Here is a 17072-nt window from a genome sequence, read left to right as displayed (position 1 = left end):
TTAACAATTTACGAGCTGCTTCTTTAGTGTGTTTTGAATATGACATGTTTATCAATACTTTAGTTAATGTTCTTCACGGGCCTTTAATAATCTATACACACTTAAACATTGGTGTGATGTATAATGCTGAAGATTTATACATTATTTGACATCCATACTCTACAAAGAAAGAACGATAAGTACGTTTTCTTACCTGTGAATAAATTACATCTTTGCATTGTAAGAAAATGGCAATAGTTATCATTACAAAAACACTAGGTTATCGAAATCACTCAAGCATCAAAGGTCTGTATTAACAGAAAAAATCCACGAGATTTTCTACGACAATTTATTTTCTGTGTCCTCGCTTGAATACAAATATTCACCTAATTTGGCTATTACAAATACAGATGGAAAGGATGTTAGTCATGACTTGAGAGGCTTGAGAGTGTTGGCGTCGAGTAGCCCAGCATTTTGGCTGTATTCTTGACAATTTGCTATTATAGTTAGTCGTTTTAGTCACACTGTTTCACGTCATCCTCTAATCGGCCAACCCGCAAAACAAGTGCTAGGTTAGATTAATACACTTAGGCAATCAATTTATAACCGTGCGGTAGATACAAGTAAATTGTTTTGGCGTCGTCTGTCTGCCCATGTTGTCCGCATCAGGTTGAGAGTCTATCGATTGAAAGTGCAGCGTCCTTACGCAGGATTCATTCTGTTGCACCGTCATTGTAATAATCCCCGTCATTTAACCCAAGTGCACCGTCAGTCGGCTTTAAGACAAAGGGAGAATAGTACCGATTTTATCTGCAACAGTATGATGGCGGGCTTTGAGGAAGTGTAATGATTGGAGAAGGCATTTGGGTGGGGGTGGGAAGGTTGATGGAAGGTTAGTCAGTGGCAATGAAACATTTAACTAGTATTCAATATTAGAACAAAAACATCGTTGGCGCTATTTTACAGCAGGATAATGCGCCACCTCCGCACACTAGTCGCGTAAGCAGAATAACGTTTAGGTGTTCGATTGTCTATTGAAATCACCAGATTTATCACTAATTGTGTTTCAAAATCAACTGTCAAATTTCAAGGTTTATTTGCCGGTTTGTGAGTTCCATGTGACGACGCAGCAATGATTTTTACCTTGCAAACAGTAGTCATACCTGTATAAATGTGTTGCATGTGACATTGACTCCAACGTCTTTTATAGTCGAATAAAAATAAGTTTGATCCAAATAAGTAAAACACTTCGTACGTAATTAACTGCAATTTATCAAGGAAATCGTTAATTAATCACAACATGAATGAATGTCAAATTTCTATTAAGGTTTTGTCCAGTGTATCTAGTGAACTAAAAGGTATTACAGGCATGTGTGTAATTAGTCATTCAATCCATTGGCCAGAGAATATTTGTATTCCGAAATGGACATTGAGTTACATGTTTATCTTTACAAGGTCGCATGCCCTGAAGTCTTCAATCAACATAGATTCATAGTTTCTCATAGTTACTCAATAGACGACCTATATTTCGACGTCTTCTGATAACAAGACTAGGCCGACAAATTTCCCCGGATCGTATTTGCAGTAGATTAAACGAAGGAACTTGTAGAGGTACTAGTAATCAGTTTTATATCAAAATATTGGTCATGTTTATGTTGTGTTCTATTGAATTTTTTGTTGTTTTCACAGCTATATTGGCTCGTGCAACTATGTATATGTTAATATTACAAAATCTATTATGCTTTAGATGGAGGTTTTTCCTTAGCATGTCTGTACTCAAATATAAACATACTACTCAAAACGCTTCAGATCTAAATGTTGCTATAGAAACAGTTATTTGTAAAATGACATTTCGTGGCAATCGCAACATATGGAACAAATTCAAATTTATTGACGATTCTTTATTTTTCTCAAATATTTATACTACCATATCGTCCTTTATTTCTTAAGCATTGCCAAATGCATCGGTGGATAGTTGTTGATATATAACAAATTAACATTGATTTCATTACAGGATCGCATCAAAGTCGCCGATATGATTGTGGTTCTTCTCTTGGCCTTCCTGGTTACCGGGAATGTGGCGATCGAGGTACCGATGACAGGGGTGAACGATTGGGGAGGAAGGTTTGAAGGAAAATTTGTCTTCAATATACCAGAGGAGGTTTCTGGTTGGGAGGCCATTCTTCACTTCGATGAACCGATAACAGGGATGACGGTAAGTATGGTCTCGAAGACTAACTTCAAAAATCTTTTAATATGGGTCTTAAATACTAACTTACATATTTTAAATGAATTGTGGATCTTGATAACTGATTCAAGATTCGTAAGCAAGTATGAGTGTTGTTTAATAACTCGTTATGTAAGTATGGATCTTATTTCATGACTCAAGTCGTTATGTAAGTAAGAGTGTTGTATAGATACTCCACAATCGTTATGCATGGTATTGTTTAATGCCTCCAGTTGTCCAGTTGTTACGTAAGTATGGGCGCTCGAATGTAGGCATTAGTATCCTGGAAGCATGAAACATCTGTACGAAGCAGTTTTATTTCATTATCTGGCTCTATTGCATCTAATTTAAAATTTGTATCAAAATGTGCTATTCTTTTGTGTATCCGTTGTGCAAACTTATCGTCCAATCCGAATGCACTATCTGTGTTTAACATTGAAATAAACAATCCGTTCTTCGGCAGGAATGGATGGGCGATATCATCAAAACTGCCAATGATAATACTGAATACATATTGGTCAGTAAACCTCACACGGGGATTCAGCACGTTGGTCAAACACTGACCATCACCGTACAGGCTAGTTATTCTGGAGGTGCACCGCCCACCGGAAAAGGAACTCTTGTAAATATGGCCCACGACGGCCAGACGGTGCCCCCCGCACCTACAGGTAAGACGTTGTTTATGTAAACGCTGGTCTATAAATCCGCATCGTTAAGGGATGATACATGTAATCTAACATTGGCAATTAACAAGACCGATACAAATACTTAACCATGATACATGTCAAAATGCATGATAATTTGACACAAATGCGCATATTGAAAATGACTTTGATAATATGGAAATGGTGTAAAATATAGGAACAAAAACTAGGATGTCGGGTGTCTTCTAACTAATTTTTAAATCATAATTCCCGTCTGTGGCGGTAATCCATCGTCGATCATTCCAGTTGTTTGTGAATTGCAATATAACTATTGAATGAATGTACATGTTTTTAAAGTTCCCGGTGCTAAATACAACTATGCCGAAGTTCTAGAAAAGTCCATTTTATTCTACGAGGCTCAGCGATCGGGAAAACTGCCTTCTACCAACCGGATACCTTGGAGAGGAGACTCAGCCTTGCATGATCAGGGGCTAAACGGAGAGGATCTCACCGGGGGATGGTATGATGGTAGGTAATAGTACTATCCTTGTGTTAGTGCGTTTGATTGGATTGTAATGTTATAATACAGAAAAAATCTAAACAAAAAATAAAAATATTGTAAAGAAAAGCAAAAAAGATGTATAAAACTGTGGGCTGTTATGATGGAAACAACGTCTGTTGTCGGTGAGATTCATGAACTCATGCGGTTGAATATATTTCGCTTGTACTGATTTGACATCCAAGTGAAATTCGGAAAAATAAAAATCTTTGATGATTGGTTTGAAAAATAAGCCAAGTTAGATATATCTTTTGATCAACAGCTGGTGACCATGTGAAATTTGGACTTCCTATGTCGGCTAGTGTGACCATGTTGGCCTGGGGTTTTCTCCAGTATGCCGATGCCTACGAAGCAGCTGGACAAACAGAATATATGTATGACTGTATCCGTTGGCCTCTCGAATGGTTGATCAAGGCTCACACAGCACCAAACGAACTTTATATTCAGGTATGTCAAGGCCATTTGGTTTAAAACGGACGGTAACCCTGGAATAGATTAAATGTGGGCGAAATAAGTACAGTGACCTGACAAAAAGTATTGCAACAAACACGGCCGACGTCATTCACAATTGAAAAACAAAGCTGAAATTTAAAACAATATTTTTCAAATCAAAAATGTATATATAATACTTACCAGACTTTTAATATTTTGTAATATAGCCTTTCTGGATGATAACACTGCGAATCCTTCTGGGAACTGATGCATATAAATTTATTATGTAGACCTGAGGTAGACGTCGCCAGATATCTTTCACTGCTGTGATAAGTTGATCCCTGTTTGTAATGTCATCCAATTTTTTATTAAGTTTAATTTTTATATATCTCCACATATTTTCAATAATGTTTATATCTGGGGATTGTGCAGGCCAGTCCATATTTGGTATACGATATGCAGTTTTCCAGGCATTGGTCACTCTAGAACGATGAGGGGTCTCATTATCATCCTGATAAATCCAATCACCATTTGCCAAATTCCATTGCAACCACAGGCCACAAGTTTTCGTCCAGTAAATCTATATACTTTTGTGAATTTATATATATCAACCTCAACTAAAGTACCAACACCATTATATGAAATTCATCCCCAAAACATTAACTCACCTGTTAGGGCGCTTTCAAGATATTCAAACACTCCGGGTTCCACTTTTCTGTCGATTTTCTCCCTACAAGTAAACCATTTTTCTTGCCAATAACAACTTTTGTTTCGTCCGTAAACAGAACTTTTTTCATGCCGGTAGTCAATTTATTTCTATCCAAAAATCGCAAATGCAATGTGCCAAATTATTTTTTGCAGAAAATCGATCATGTTTGTTGCAATACATTTGTCAGGTCACTGTAATCTGGAAAAGGATAGAAGATAGAAATCAGTAATTTTGTAATTCATCTACTTTCAGTGTTACAATCATGCTTTACGATAATGCATTGTAGAGACATGACACTGTGTGACACCTGTTTATTCGACCTTCGAAATAGAAATAGCGTATGTCAAATAAGGAAATAAATGGTATCACACCGCGTCTTTTATCGCTTTCATGAATGATGCAGGGGGTTATAAGTATGGGGATATTAAAGAATTAAATACTAAGAACTCCTCTATATACTGAGGTAAACGTTGAATATAAAACAGGAGGTTGCTGCTACATAGGTTAAGGAAATCTGAAGAATTTTGTGTATTTCATAATTGTAAAAGTTTAACTTCGATTTCACATGCTGATATATAATTGCTTGTTTGGTAAAGGTAGGAGATGGGGGTAAGGATCACGGATTCTGGGGCAGACCAGAAGACATGTCAATGGATAGACCTGCATTCAAGGTCGACGCCACTAAACCAGGAAGTGATGTAGCTGGCGAGTATGCTGCTGCAATGGCTGCTGGGTACTTGGTTTTTAAAGACAAAGGTAATGTGACAGCGATTGATGGGTGAAAAATCGACAACCGATTGAATTCTGCTCATAAAAGTTAGATACAACTGTGATAGAGAACTAAGTAATTTTCACTTACCAATGATGGTACCCAAGCAATTCTCTCTTACCAATGATGGTACCCAAACAATTCTCTCTTACCAATGATGGTACCCAAGCAATTCTCTCTAACCGATGATATGGTACCCAAGCAATTCTCTCTAACCGATGATTTGGTACCCAAGCAATTCTCTCTTACCGATGATTTGGTACCCAAGCAATTCTCTCTTATCGATGATTTGGTACCCAAGCAATTCTCTCTTACCGATGATTTGGTACCCAAGCAATTCTCTCTTACCGATGATTTGGTACCCACGCAATTCTCTCTTACCGATGATTTGGTACCCAAGCAATTCTCTCCAAACGATGATTTGGTACCCAAGCAATTCTCTCTTACCGATGATTTGGTACCCAAGCAATTCTCTCTTACCGATGATTTGGTACCCAAGCAGTTCTCTCTTACCGATGATTTGGTACCCAAGCAATTCTCTCTTACCGATGATTTGGTACCCAAGCAATTCTCTCTTACCGATGATTTGGTACCCAAGCAATTCTCTCAAATCGATAATTTGGTACCCAAGCAGTTCTCTCTTATCGATGATTTGGTACCCAAGCAATTCTCTGTTACCGATGATTTGGTACTCAAGCAATTCTCTTTTATCGAGGATTTGGTACCAAAACAGTTCTTTCTTACCAATGATTTGGTACCCAAGCAATTCTCTCAAATCGATAATTTGGTACCCAAGCAATTCTCTCTTACCGATGATTTGGTACCCAAGCAATTCTCTCTTACCGATGATTTGGTACCCAAGCAATTCTCTCAAATCGATAATTTGGTACCCAAGCAGTTCTCTCTTATCGATGATTTGGTACCCAAGCAATTCTCTCTTACCAATGATTTGGTACCCAAGCAATTCTTTCTTATCGATGATTTGGTACCCAAGCAATTCTCACTTACCGATGATTTGGTACTCAAGCAATTCTCTTTTATCGAGGATTTGGTACCAAAACAGTTCTTTCTTACCAATGATTTGGTACCCACGCAGTGCTCTCTTACCAATGATTTGGTACCAGGGCGTTTCTCTGTTTAACAAGTATTTGGTACCATTAATTTTCTAGTAATAAAAACAATTGATTCATCTGTTTGAAAGTGATATCGGTAACAGGTTATCTGGTTTTGACATTTTGGTTTATTTTTGCTGATAACGTATACATCTGCACCATGATTCTCATGTTGGGGTTTTCATGTTGAAGGTTCTGTTTTAAGTAAGAAATTTCCGTTTCAGGCTTTCTGACTGGATGCTTTTCCATTGTGTTGAAAGTTCTTTTTTAAGTAATACATTTCCTTTCCATGTCTGGCTTCCTGCACTGAGCACTTATATATATATATATATACATATTTAATTTAAAAAGATAAAAACTTTGTGTATCCTGAAGATGGCCGCGAGGCCTGAAAACTTTAGTGATATATTTGTTTGTCTCATGTTAAGTGATTAATTTTCTCTCTCTCTCTCTCTCTCTCTCTCTGTCTCTCTCTCTCTCTCTCTCTCTCTCTCTATATATATATATATATATATATACATGTTAAATTTTCTAGTAATGAATTCCCATGTCTAGCTTCATGCACTGAACGCTTTTCTGTTGTATTGAATTTTCAATTTTCAGTAATGAATTCCCATGTCTGGATTCCTTCATTTGACATTTTCGCTTTTGTTTGAACGTTCTGTTTAAAGTAATAAACTCACGTGCTTCAACATTATGATTTTACCTCAGATCCGACGTTCGCTGCTCAGCTTCTCAGTAACGCCGAAGAGATCTACAAGTTTGCTGTGACCTACAAAGGGATATACAGCAATAGTGTCAATCAGGCCGCCGCCTATTACAGGTAACAACAGGCTTCATGTGTTTTAAACTAAAATCTTGAATTTAAACGCACGTTTGAGAAGAGCAGTGTGAGGTCCATCTGTTCTTCGACAGTGACCTATTTTAAATGATTCCTTCCTATATCACCAACTCTACTTCATGCTCATGCGAACATTTTCTTTTACATCAAAGTTTTAATCCTGTATGACACCATGATTTATCACGCAGATAAACAGTAATGACGTTGATCGAGGACATGCACTAACTGGAAAGTTCTCTATTCATTATTTGTTTTTGATGAAATATACGAGAGCGATCAATCACTCGTTCTTCGTTTAATGTTAACACGGTTTTCGAAAAAGGTCGTCTGCCTATGAAGATGAACTTTGCTGGGGAGCGTTATGGCTTTACATGGCGACAAACAAAACCTCATACCTGACAGAAGCTAAGACATATTACCCTACTGTGGCTGGACCAGATTGGGGACAGTCTTGGGATGACAAGGGCGCTGGTTGTCAGGTTCGTCACGTGTCTCAGAACAAACAATATACATGGAATCAGCAACAACAAAAATAGAAGCATGCCGGCTATTTGAAGTTTAAGTAGCATTGAAATGTAACGACATTGTCGCATGGTATCAAACTGAATGTATTTTCATTATTATCGTGCATTTTGAAAAATGATTATATAAACTCTCTCAGATCACGATCTATTTTGAAATATCAAAATGTTATTGAATATATTTGAAAATGATATTTAAGACAACTATGAATTGTAGTAACTACCGTTGGATTTGTTAATTTGTGGTGATCGTTTCAATATGTCATGTCCAAAAAGTAGAAGATCGAAAATTTACTACTGGTATAGACCCATAGCATAGCATCAACATTTAAAATTTTGAAAATTAGCTAAGAAAAGAAATGGGTTTTACCTTCAATAACGAGACATGCATCTCTATTTTGTATCCGCAGTATTACTGCATAAGTTATAGATAGAATGGCTTTACTTTTAGATTCTGCTGTATAACATTACTGGAGAACAAAAATACAAGGATAACATAGAGGCCACATTTGCTGATTGGCTACCCGGCGGCAGTATTCCTTACAGCCCCAAGGGTCTCGCGTTTCGCTCCCAATGGGGATCACTCAGATACGCATGTGAGTATATTGAAACCGACACGATAGAATCAAATTAGTTTATTATACGCTTGAGTAAACTTCCTCTGTAAAGCAATTTACAGATGAATTGGGTCAAGTGATGTGTTTTCGGTCTGATTTGAAACAAACACTTCTTTGCTTTAATGTTTAAGTGTCAATTCGTATGACACGCATGTCAGTTATTTAATTATTTGCGTGATGTAATTTGTTATTGAAGCCACATTCGTTTAAATAGAGATATCGATGAAATATTTACACGTTAGGATATTGGATGACATTAAAGTCTATTGTGTTTTCAGCATATATATATTGGATGACGTATGTCTATTGTGATTTGTGTAATAAGTGACATTATACGCCTATTATGTCTAATACTGCAAGTGTAATGAGAGACATTACACGCCTGTTATGTCTTATACTATAAGTGTAATGGCTGACATTATACGCCTAGTATGACTTATACTGTAAGTGTAATGAGAGACATTAAACGCAAAGTATGTGTTATACTATTAGTGTAATGGGTGTCATTATACGCCTAGTATGACTTATACTATAAGTGTAATGGTGACATTATACGCCTTTTGTGTTTTATACTATAAGTGTAATGGTGACATTATACATGTAATGGCTGACATTATACGCCTAATGTTTTGTGTTTTGGTGTAATGTAATGGCTGACATTATACGCCTTATGTGTGTAATGGTTATACTATAAGTGTAATGGTGACATTATACGCCTACTATGTTTTATACTATAAGTGTAATGGCTGACATTATACGCCTACTATGTCTTATACTATAAGTGTAATGGTGACATTATACGCCTTTTGTGTTTTATACTATAAGTGTAATGGTGACATTATACGCCTACTATGTCTTATACTATAAGTGTAATGGCTGACATTATACGCCTACTATGTCTTATACTATAAGTGTAATGGCTGACATTATACGCCTAGTATGACTTATACTATAAGTGTAATGGCTGACATTATACGCCTAGTATGACTTATACTATAAGTGTAATGGTGACATTATACGCCTTTTGTGTTTTATACTATAAGTGTAATGGTGACATTATACGCCTACTATGTCTTATACTATAAGTGTAATGGTGACATTATACGCCTAGTATGACTTATACTATAAGTGTAATGGTGACATTATACGCCTAATGGCTATGACATTATACGCCTATAAGTGTAATGACTTATACTATATGTCTTAGTGTAATGGTGACATTATACGCCTACTATGTTTATAAGTGTAATGGTGACATTATACGCTTTTTGTGTTTTATACTATAAGTGTAATGGTGACATTATACGCCTACTATGTCTTATACTATAAGTGTAATGGCTGACATTATACGCCTAGTATGACTTATACTATAAATGTAATGGTGACATTATACGCCTACTATGTCTTATACTATAAGTGTAATGGCTGACATTATACGCCTAGTATGTCTTATACTATAAGTGTAATGGCTGACATTATACGCCTACTATGTCTTATACTATAAGTGTAATGGCTGACATTATACGCCTACTATGTCTTATACTATAAGTGTAATGGTGACATTATACGCCTAGTATGTTTTATACTATAAGTGTAATGGCTGACATTATACGCCTACTATGTCTTATACTATAAGTGTAATGGCTGACATTATACGCCTAGTATGACTTATACTATAAGTGTAATGGTGACATTATACGCCTAGTATGTCTTATACTATAAGTGTAATGGTGACATTATACGCCTAGTATGTTTTATACTATAAGTGTAATGGCTGACATTATACGCCTAGTATGACTTATACTATAAGTGTAATGGCTGACATTATACGCCTAGTATGACTTATACTATAAGTGTAATGGTGACATTATACGCCTACTATGTATGTGTAATGGCTGACATTATTACTATATGTAATGGCTGACATTATACGCCTAGTGTAATGGCTGACATTATACGCCTACTATGTCTTATACTATAAGTGTAATGGTGACATTATACGCCTACTATGTCTTATACTATAAGTGTAATGGCTGACATTATACGCCTACTATGTTTTATACTATAAGTGTAATGGCTGACATTATACGCCTTTTGTGTTTTATACTATAAGTGTAATGGTGACAGTATACGCCTAGTATGACTTATACTATAAGTGTAATGGTGACATTATACGCCTACTATGTCTTATACTATAAGTGTAATGATGACATTATACGCCTAGTATGACTATACTATAAGTGTAATGGCTGACATTATACGCCTTTTGTGTGTAATGGCTGACATTATACGCCTACTATGTCTTATACTATAAGTGTAATGGTGACATTATACGCCTAGTATGACTTATACTATAAGTGTAATGGCTGACATTATACGCCTAGTATGACTTATACTATAAGTGTAATGGCTGACATTATACGCCTAGTATGACTTATACTATAAGTGTAATGGCTGACATTATACGCCTACTTATACTATAAATGTAATGGTGACATTATACTATAAGTGTAATGGCTGACATTATACGCCTACTATGTCTTATACTATAAGTGTAATGGCTGACATTATACGCCTACTATGTCTTATACTATAAGTGTAATGGCTGACATTATACGCCTACTATGTCTTATACTATAAGTGTAATGGCTGACATTATACGCCTAGTATGACTTATACTATAAGTGTAATGGCTGACATTATACGCCTACTATGTCTTATACTATAAGTGTAATGGCTGACATTATACGCCTACTATGTCTTATACTATAAGTGTAATGGCTGACATTATACGCCTAGTATGACTTATACTATAAGTGTAATGGTGACATTATACGCCTAGTATGTCTTATACTATAAGTGTAATGGCTGACATTATACGCCTACTATGTCTTATACTATAAGTGTAATGGTGACATTATACGCCTACTATGTCTTATACTATAAGTGTAATGGTGACATTATACGCCTTTTGTGTTTTATACTATAAGTGTAATGGCTGACATTATACGCCTTTTGTGTTTTATACTATAAGTGTAATGGCTGACAGTATACGTCTAGTATGTCTTATACTATAAGTGTAACATTGGTGCCTACCTTGTAAAATAAGAGCGGTCACTGAATTGTATCTACAGAACGACTGAATATTGAAGATTGATCTTGTTTCCTTTTTGAAGTTAGTTTCTTTATAAGATAAGTAAAGTTTATTCTAGTGCAGGACTTGATCAAAGTCCTATATACCAGACTCATTCACAACAAATAATGAATAATTCATATAACCTTTTCCTGCATATCAGAAACGCTCCTATCTATTCATCAACTAAATTAAAACCTGAAGTAAAATCTGGGTTATACATATGTAAGCGAGTTATTGATAAGTGGGAGTATTCTTTAATTTCAAAGCTAACATGGCGTTCATGGCTTTATTGGCGGCTGATACTGGTGTTCATACTGACGAATACCGCACGTGGGCAAAGTCGCAGATCCACTACGCGCTCGGTGACACCGGAAGGAGTTTTGTCGTCGGATTTGGGGTCAACCCACCTACTCAACCACATCACAGGGGCAGGTTAGTACTTCCTTTGTAATATGTCTGATGCAATTATCTCAGCTTCGATTTGTGATAATTAAACGATTCAGAAAAAAAAACTAATTCCAACAATTGTAAACAACAAAATCATAATTGAAAACATCAGGACATCAGGATCACCTTGTAATCTTGTAAATCGGGCACTATTTGTACTGTTTTTTCCCTCTGTTCAACGTCTAAGTCGAAAAATCCACAGTTGAATAATGTTTCGTAATAACATGTTTCTGATAATTGTCACTACAAAGCTATATTTTTGTTTCATCTTTAAAAGAGAATAGTCGAACGCCTATCAGTTTAATTCTACAATTTCAAGTTTGATTAAGGAAAAAGAGAAAGACAGTAAATTATATCCCATAATTTAGAATGTATACAGGCCATCAATAGAGTCTTTTATCTGTCCCTTTCTTAGCTCTTGTCCCATGATGCCAACACCTTGTTCCTGGGAAGCCCAGCAGCAGAAAGGTCCCAACCCACATACCTTATATGGAGCCCTCGTTGGGGGTCCTGACGGCAGCGATTCCTATACTGACAGTCGTAGTAACTACATCAACAACGAAGTAGCATGCGATTATAATGCAGGCTTCCAGTCCGCTGTAGCAGGTGAGTACTTTACTTCCATGTTTCGAGAGGTAATCAGAGGAAATAAACATAAATTTACATATCACAAAATCCACGGCGATACTTCCAATAGTTAAATGTAATGTGAAGTTTGTTTATTTGTTATATACTGTTGACGGAAGGTTTCGGGTAAGGTTGGAGAAGAATTATGTCCAGATTTTCATACATAATGGCACCGATTAAGGATGATTTCGTAATTAAATTTACATCATCAGAAATTTTCAAATCGGTCATACCATTTTGCAAATATGCGTTTTTTTGTATATTTTCAGATATGTCTAGCATTTTTTTGATATTTTAGCTTTACAGCTGATTTTTATAATATTTTGTCCTAACCTGTGCTGTAATTTAAATAGTTCTGCAGTGAATAAAGTGTCTTGCTGACAAAACTATTTAACGGCAGTGTATAAGCTTGTGATTTTCAGCATTATGTCATTTTGAGCATGTAAAAGTCGCCCAATGTAGAATCGGGATTTTTTCTTTTTCTTTAATATATTTCCTATCCTTCTTTTGTTTTCTCTGTCGATGTCATATAAAGCAGTTGTACACACGTATTATTGTTTATTTTTCATCATATGTGACTTTTCCTTATCATTTTTGTTTGATTTTCTGTTCCAAAAGGTGCTTTGTTTATATACATCAAACGCGTGATTTTCGTATAGAAAAGAATGTGATTTTTATTACAATGAACTTAGCTGCCTGTTCATGATGTTGACTTTATTGACACACTTTCATAAAAGACCGAAGTTGTGTAATTAAACAATAGAAAATAACATTTTCTACAAATCATCTCGTTTTTATATTCTTAAATGTGACTTTTTTCTCTTTTAGGACTGCTACACAATACCATGATGGCTTCCTAACCGAAGTGCCAGTCTTGATTAATGTAACTAGGTTGATTTATTAGGAAATAAAACCACAATTCATATGAGAACTGGTTGTTAAAATATTTACATCCCCGCCATTTTATCCATTTTATGTTGACCCGTCCGTCCAGCCTGATGCCATGCCGCCACATCCAGTCCATGTTAATGTCATGTCTTTACTTGTGTGATCTTTACATCACGTTCTATATATGGTAATATTAGGGCGGTCAACAGTCAGGATTAATGGGTGAAAAGTCTCATTTGATAACTTCCGTTCATCAACCAATACATGAGAACGGCGAAAAAGTGCCCAACGTTTTCTAGTTTAAAATAACTTTTGGTGTAGAATTTTTCTTAAAATAAGGATTTTCTTTTCAAAGAATGCTGAGGATGAAAGCTTGACGATGATTGAATTCCTTGTTGCGAATTTTTTGTTGAGTTTGGTGATAGCAAGGCATTCCAAGAGTATATTGACAAACCAATGGTACCAGGCCATTCCCCTGGCTTTTAAGTTTCATATAAGATTAGTTTTATCGAAGAGTTTATCAAAAGAGGTTACAATGCCGACACCAAGTCAATCGGTTCCATTTGTTAGTGATGTCTGATCATAGAATAGCAAGACATTTATACACCTTGCACCAACGTTACAGGTCACGAACACAATAAACTCTTTTATGAAAGTCTGACGATTTTGATGTTTCTACTGTGAATGTTCCATTTCTAGTATTTCCTAACTTGCGATACGAATATAGCAGTGTTCGGCTCGTAAGAATGTCTGTTGTTTGCAATGTTCTAATTTAAAAACGTTGTATTACTTAACAAGCATGATCACGTATTCTCATTACAGAATGCGGTTGTTAATTGGACCGTTTCTTCGTGTAATTATATTCGTGTTCCGGAATTGTACCAAGCATTATCAAGACACCATACAAATAAAAGGAATTGTCATTAATGATAAGAAATAGACGATCCTGCAGTTCACAACGGTGATATGCAAATATTACATTTTATTAAGTTTTAAATATCGTGTAGAATATGAATATGAAGTTTGAAGGAACAAAACATATCTCACGCCAATGCTGGCATAACTCATCATAATAAACCTATCAAAATTGGAAATCAAGGACTAGTCCAACATTTCCACATCAGCCGCTGATCTCTACCTTTTCCTGCAACGAAACCAGCATGGACAGACTCTCACCAAGCTGTACAATAAGGGTGATGATTTCAATTGTCCTTATATAAATGTTCTATTTCTGCATTCCAAACCAATGGAGTTTATATGTCACAATTGATTTAATATTCAATGCCTGTTTCTAATATCACGATATCTGTATAAGATGTTGTCAACTTACGGACAAGCTCATAACTTAGGGCTTCAAAAGAGACAGGCTGATGAAAATTATAGTGATGTCACTGAGAAAAAAATTGAGTGATATGAAATTCGACGTGTTTGATGTTTGTTAGTGTGCCTGTTGGTTCCGGTGTCGAAGACCTTGTTCTCATTTGAGAACATGACATTGTTTCCTTGGATTGACCAAGAATCACATGGTTGATGAAGCAGAAGACGCTTATTTTTCGGGAACATCTGATCTTATTCTCCTTGTACATATTCACGAATCTCCGTGTAAACATTTATTTTGTTATTTTGCTCTTGGGTTATTGAACAAATTCGTTAATGGTAAAAATCTCGTTTCTGAAAGAAGTCTTAGAATCGTGTTCCTGTATGTGCTAAGATGTTTTGTTATACTTTAGCCCACACTTAGTTTATTTTTGTTGTCAAAGTGAACAGTTAGTTTGACAGCCTAAAACTTCCACTTTGATTTTCTGTCTTTATATTCACCTGTAATGCCAGCGTACATGCTTCTTCGTGTATAGTTTGATACTAAGTTATACATATTGTCGGTATGTTTATGAACAATACACGTGTTGCTTGATATGTAAAACGCTGAATAGAATACAATTAGTTAAAGTCAATCAAGAAAAACGCTGTTTTTTTTAAAACTCTGTTAATTAGGTGAGCAATCACTGATTACTTGAACAAAAATACAAATCGGTGAACTATGATCTCATTACTACAGTCAACAGGTAGGTATAACTTACAACTGAATATTGACAGTGCCTATGATAGATTCCTTTCAAATTATGCGATCTCGCAGCATGAAGTCTCAAATTTTCATCGTTGGTTATTTTTAAATAGCAACAAAGAAAGAATCATCCAAAACCTAGAAAAGCATCAGTTAACCAGAAATGTTAAAAAAAAATCCGACGAAATTTATTTACGATATCGCATTACATTCAATTATATCCTCTATGGAATAAAAAATATAAAATATTAGCGATATATCTATGCTATCACCCCATGCCATGAAAAATCGATGTCATTTTATAACTTGGCATTTGCTTGACCAATGTGGCGGTGTAAGAATTTTTTAAAAGAAAATGGTTCATTATGAATGCCCAAAATATTGAAACCTGTGATTAAGGATTAACTTTGAATATTGTAAATGTTATTTAGTAAAAAAATTAATAATAATAAAATAAGAATTAAATAAAAATAATAATAATAAAAAAAGAATTAAATAATAATAATAAAAAAACTTGCAACGGTAGAATCCAGTCAGTAAACAGCACGTCATAGAGTTGCATAAGTAATGACTGGGGAGTTCATTCGGTAGAATGACCGTGTGTATCCTGCTGTATATGTCAGTAACCTTTTGTACTGAGTGTACACCGTTTGACATCCCATGCCAATGTCTTAAGACACGTGTTTGACTGTTGATGGATCTTGCTATGTTTGTTTAAGGGCGTATCAGTGAAGATTGCAAATAGGAGTTGATACTTACATAACTTAAGCTGAAAATTCGAAATTAAATCACATTAAACACAAGTGCGATCATAGTGCGGAAAGTTTCTTATCCAATAAAATATCATAATTTTGCTATACATGGAATCATCTACTCTCCAATGGCCAACTCAATTTCTTAAACCCCATTGGAATCCCTATTGATCTGGAGTATTGTGATATGTACTTTTGATATAGTCAGTCCACAAAGTACTGTATTTTAAAAGATATAAGGACTTTTCTAAAATTTTCATCCTTTCCATGTTTGATTTTACTGATAAGTCCTCGCTGGCCTACGTTCGGGATCACTGGGTACAGACCAATCTGAAGACTTTACATTGTGTGTATTACTCTTTATAAGTATCTCTTGACTCCAAAAAATTTGAAAGAATATCTATTATCAACTCTTCAAAGTTGAAAGAAAACTGCAAAATTGAAGACACAATGCATTGCTATGGCAAATTTCATTGTGACGGTAGAATGATAAATATTGTACAAAGACAATGATTTATACATGGTGTGTAGAATGTAACCAAAGGCATTTCTAGAGTGCGATGAGAAAAAATAAATTTTGACGAGTGAAAACGATGGGAAAAATAAGAAAATCAGCATAAAGTAAGAACAAACCACACGTGTCAATGTCAAGGTCGACCAGGAACAAAAATACGTTTAGGATAAACACCAGGGTTATATAATCTATAGCGCAAGGATTCAAATTAGGCTTAACGAGGGGGATTAACGAGG

The 17072-nt window shown here is 35.5% G+C and overlaps 1 protein-coding gene across 1 annotated transcript; it reads left to right on the top strand.

Moving 5' to 3' along the window:
* Positions 1-2014: 2014 nt before the first annotated feature.
* LOC132547051 (endoglucanase G-like) lies at positions 2015-13480 on the top strand. The gene is made up of 11 exons (XM_060210800.1): positions 2015-2194; positions 2670-2874; positions 3208-3378; positions 3672-3856; positions 5147-5306; positions 7143-7254; positions 7595-7751; positions 8245-8389; positions 11813-11978; positions 12409-12599; positions 13449-13480. The coding sequence occupies exons 1-11, from the start codon at positions 2015-2017 to the stop codon at positions 13478-13480; spliced, it is 1704 nt and encodes a 567-aa protein (XP_060066783.1).
* Positions 13481-17072: the final 3592 nt, after the last annotated feature.

This window comes from Ylistrum balloti, unplaced genomic scaffold, assembly GCF_031769215.1.
Source record: "Ylistrum balloti isolate Yb309-2 unplaced genomic scaffold, AGI_CSIRO_Ybal_v1 Utg369932, whole genome shotgun sequence".
NCBI lineage: Eukaryota > Metazoa > Mollusca > Bivalvia > Pectinida > Pectinidae > Ylistrum > Ylistrum balloti.
This window is presented reverse-complemented; position numbering and strand designations above follow the sequence as displayed.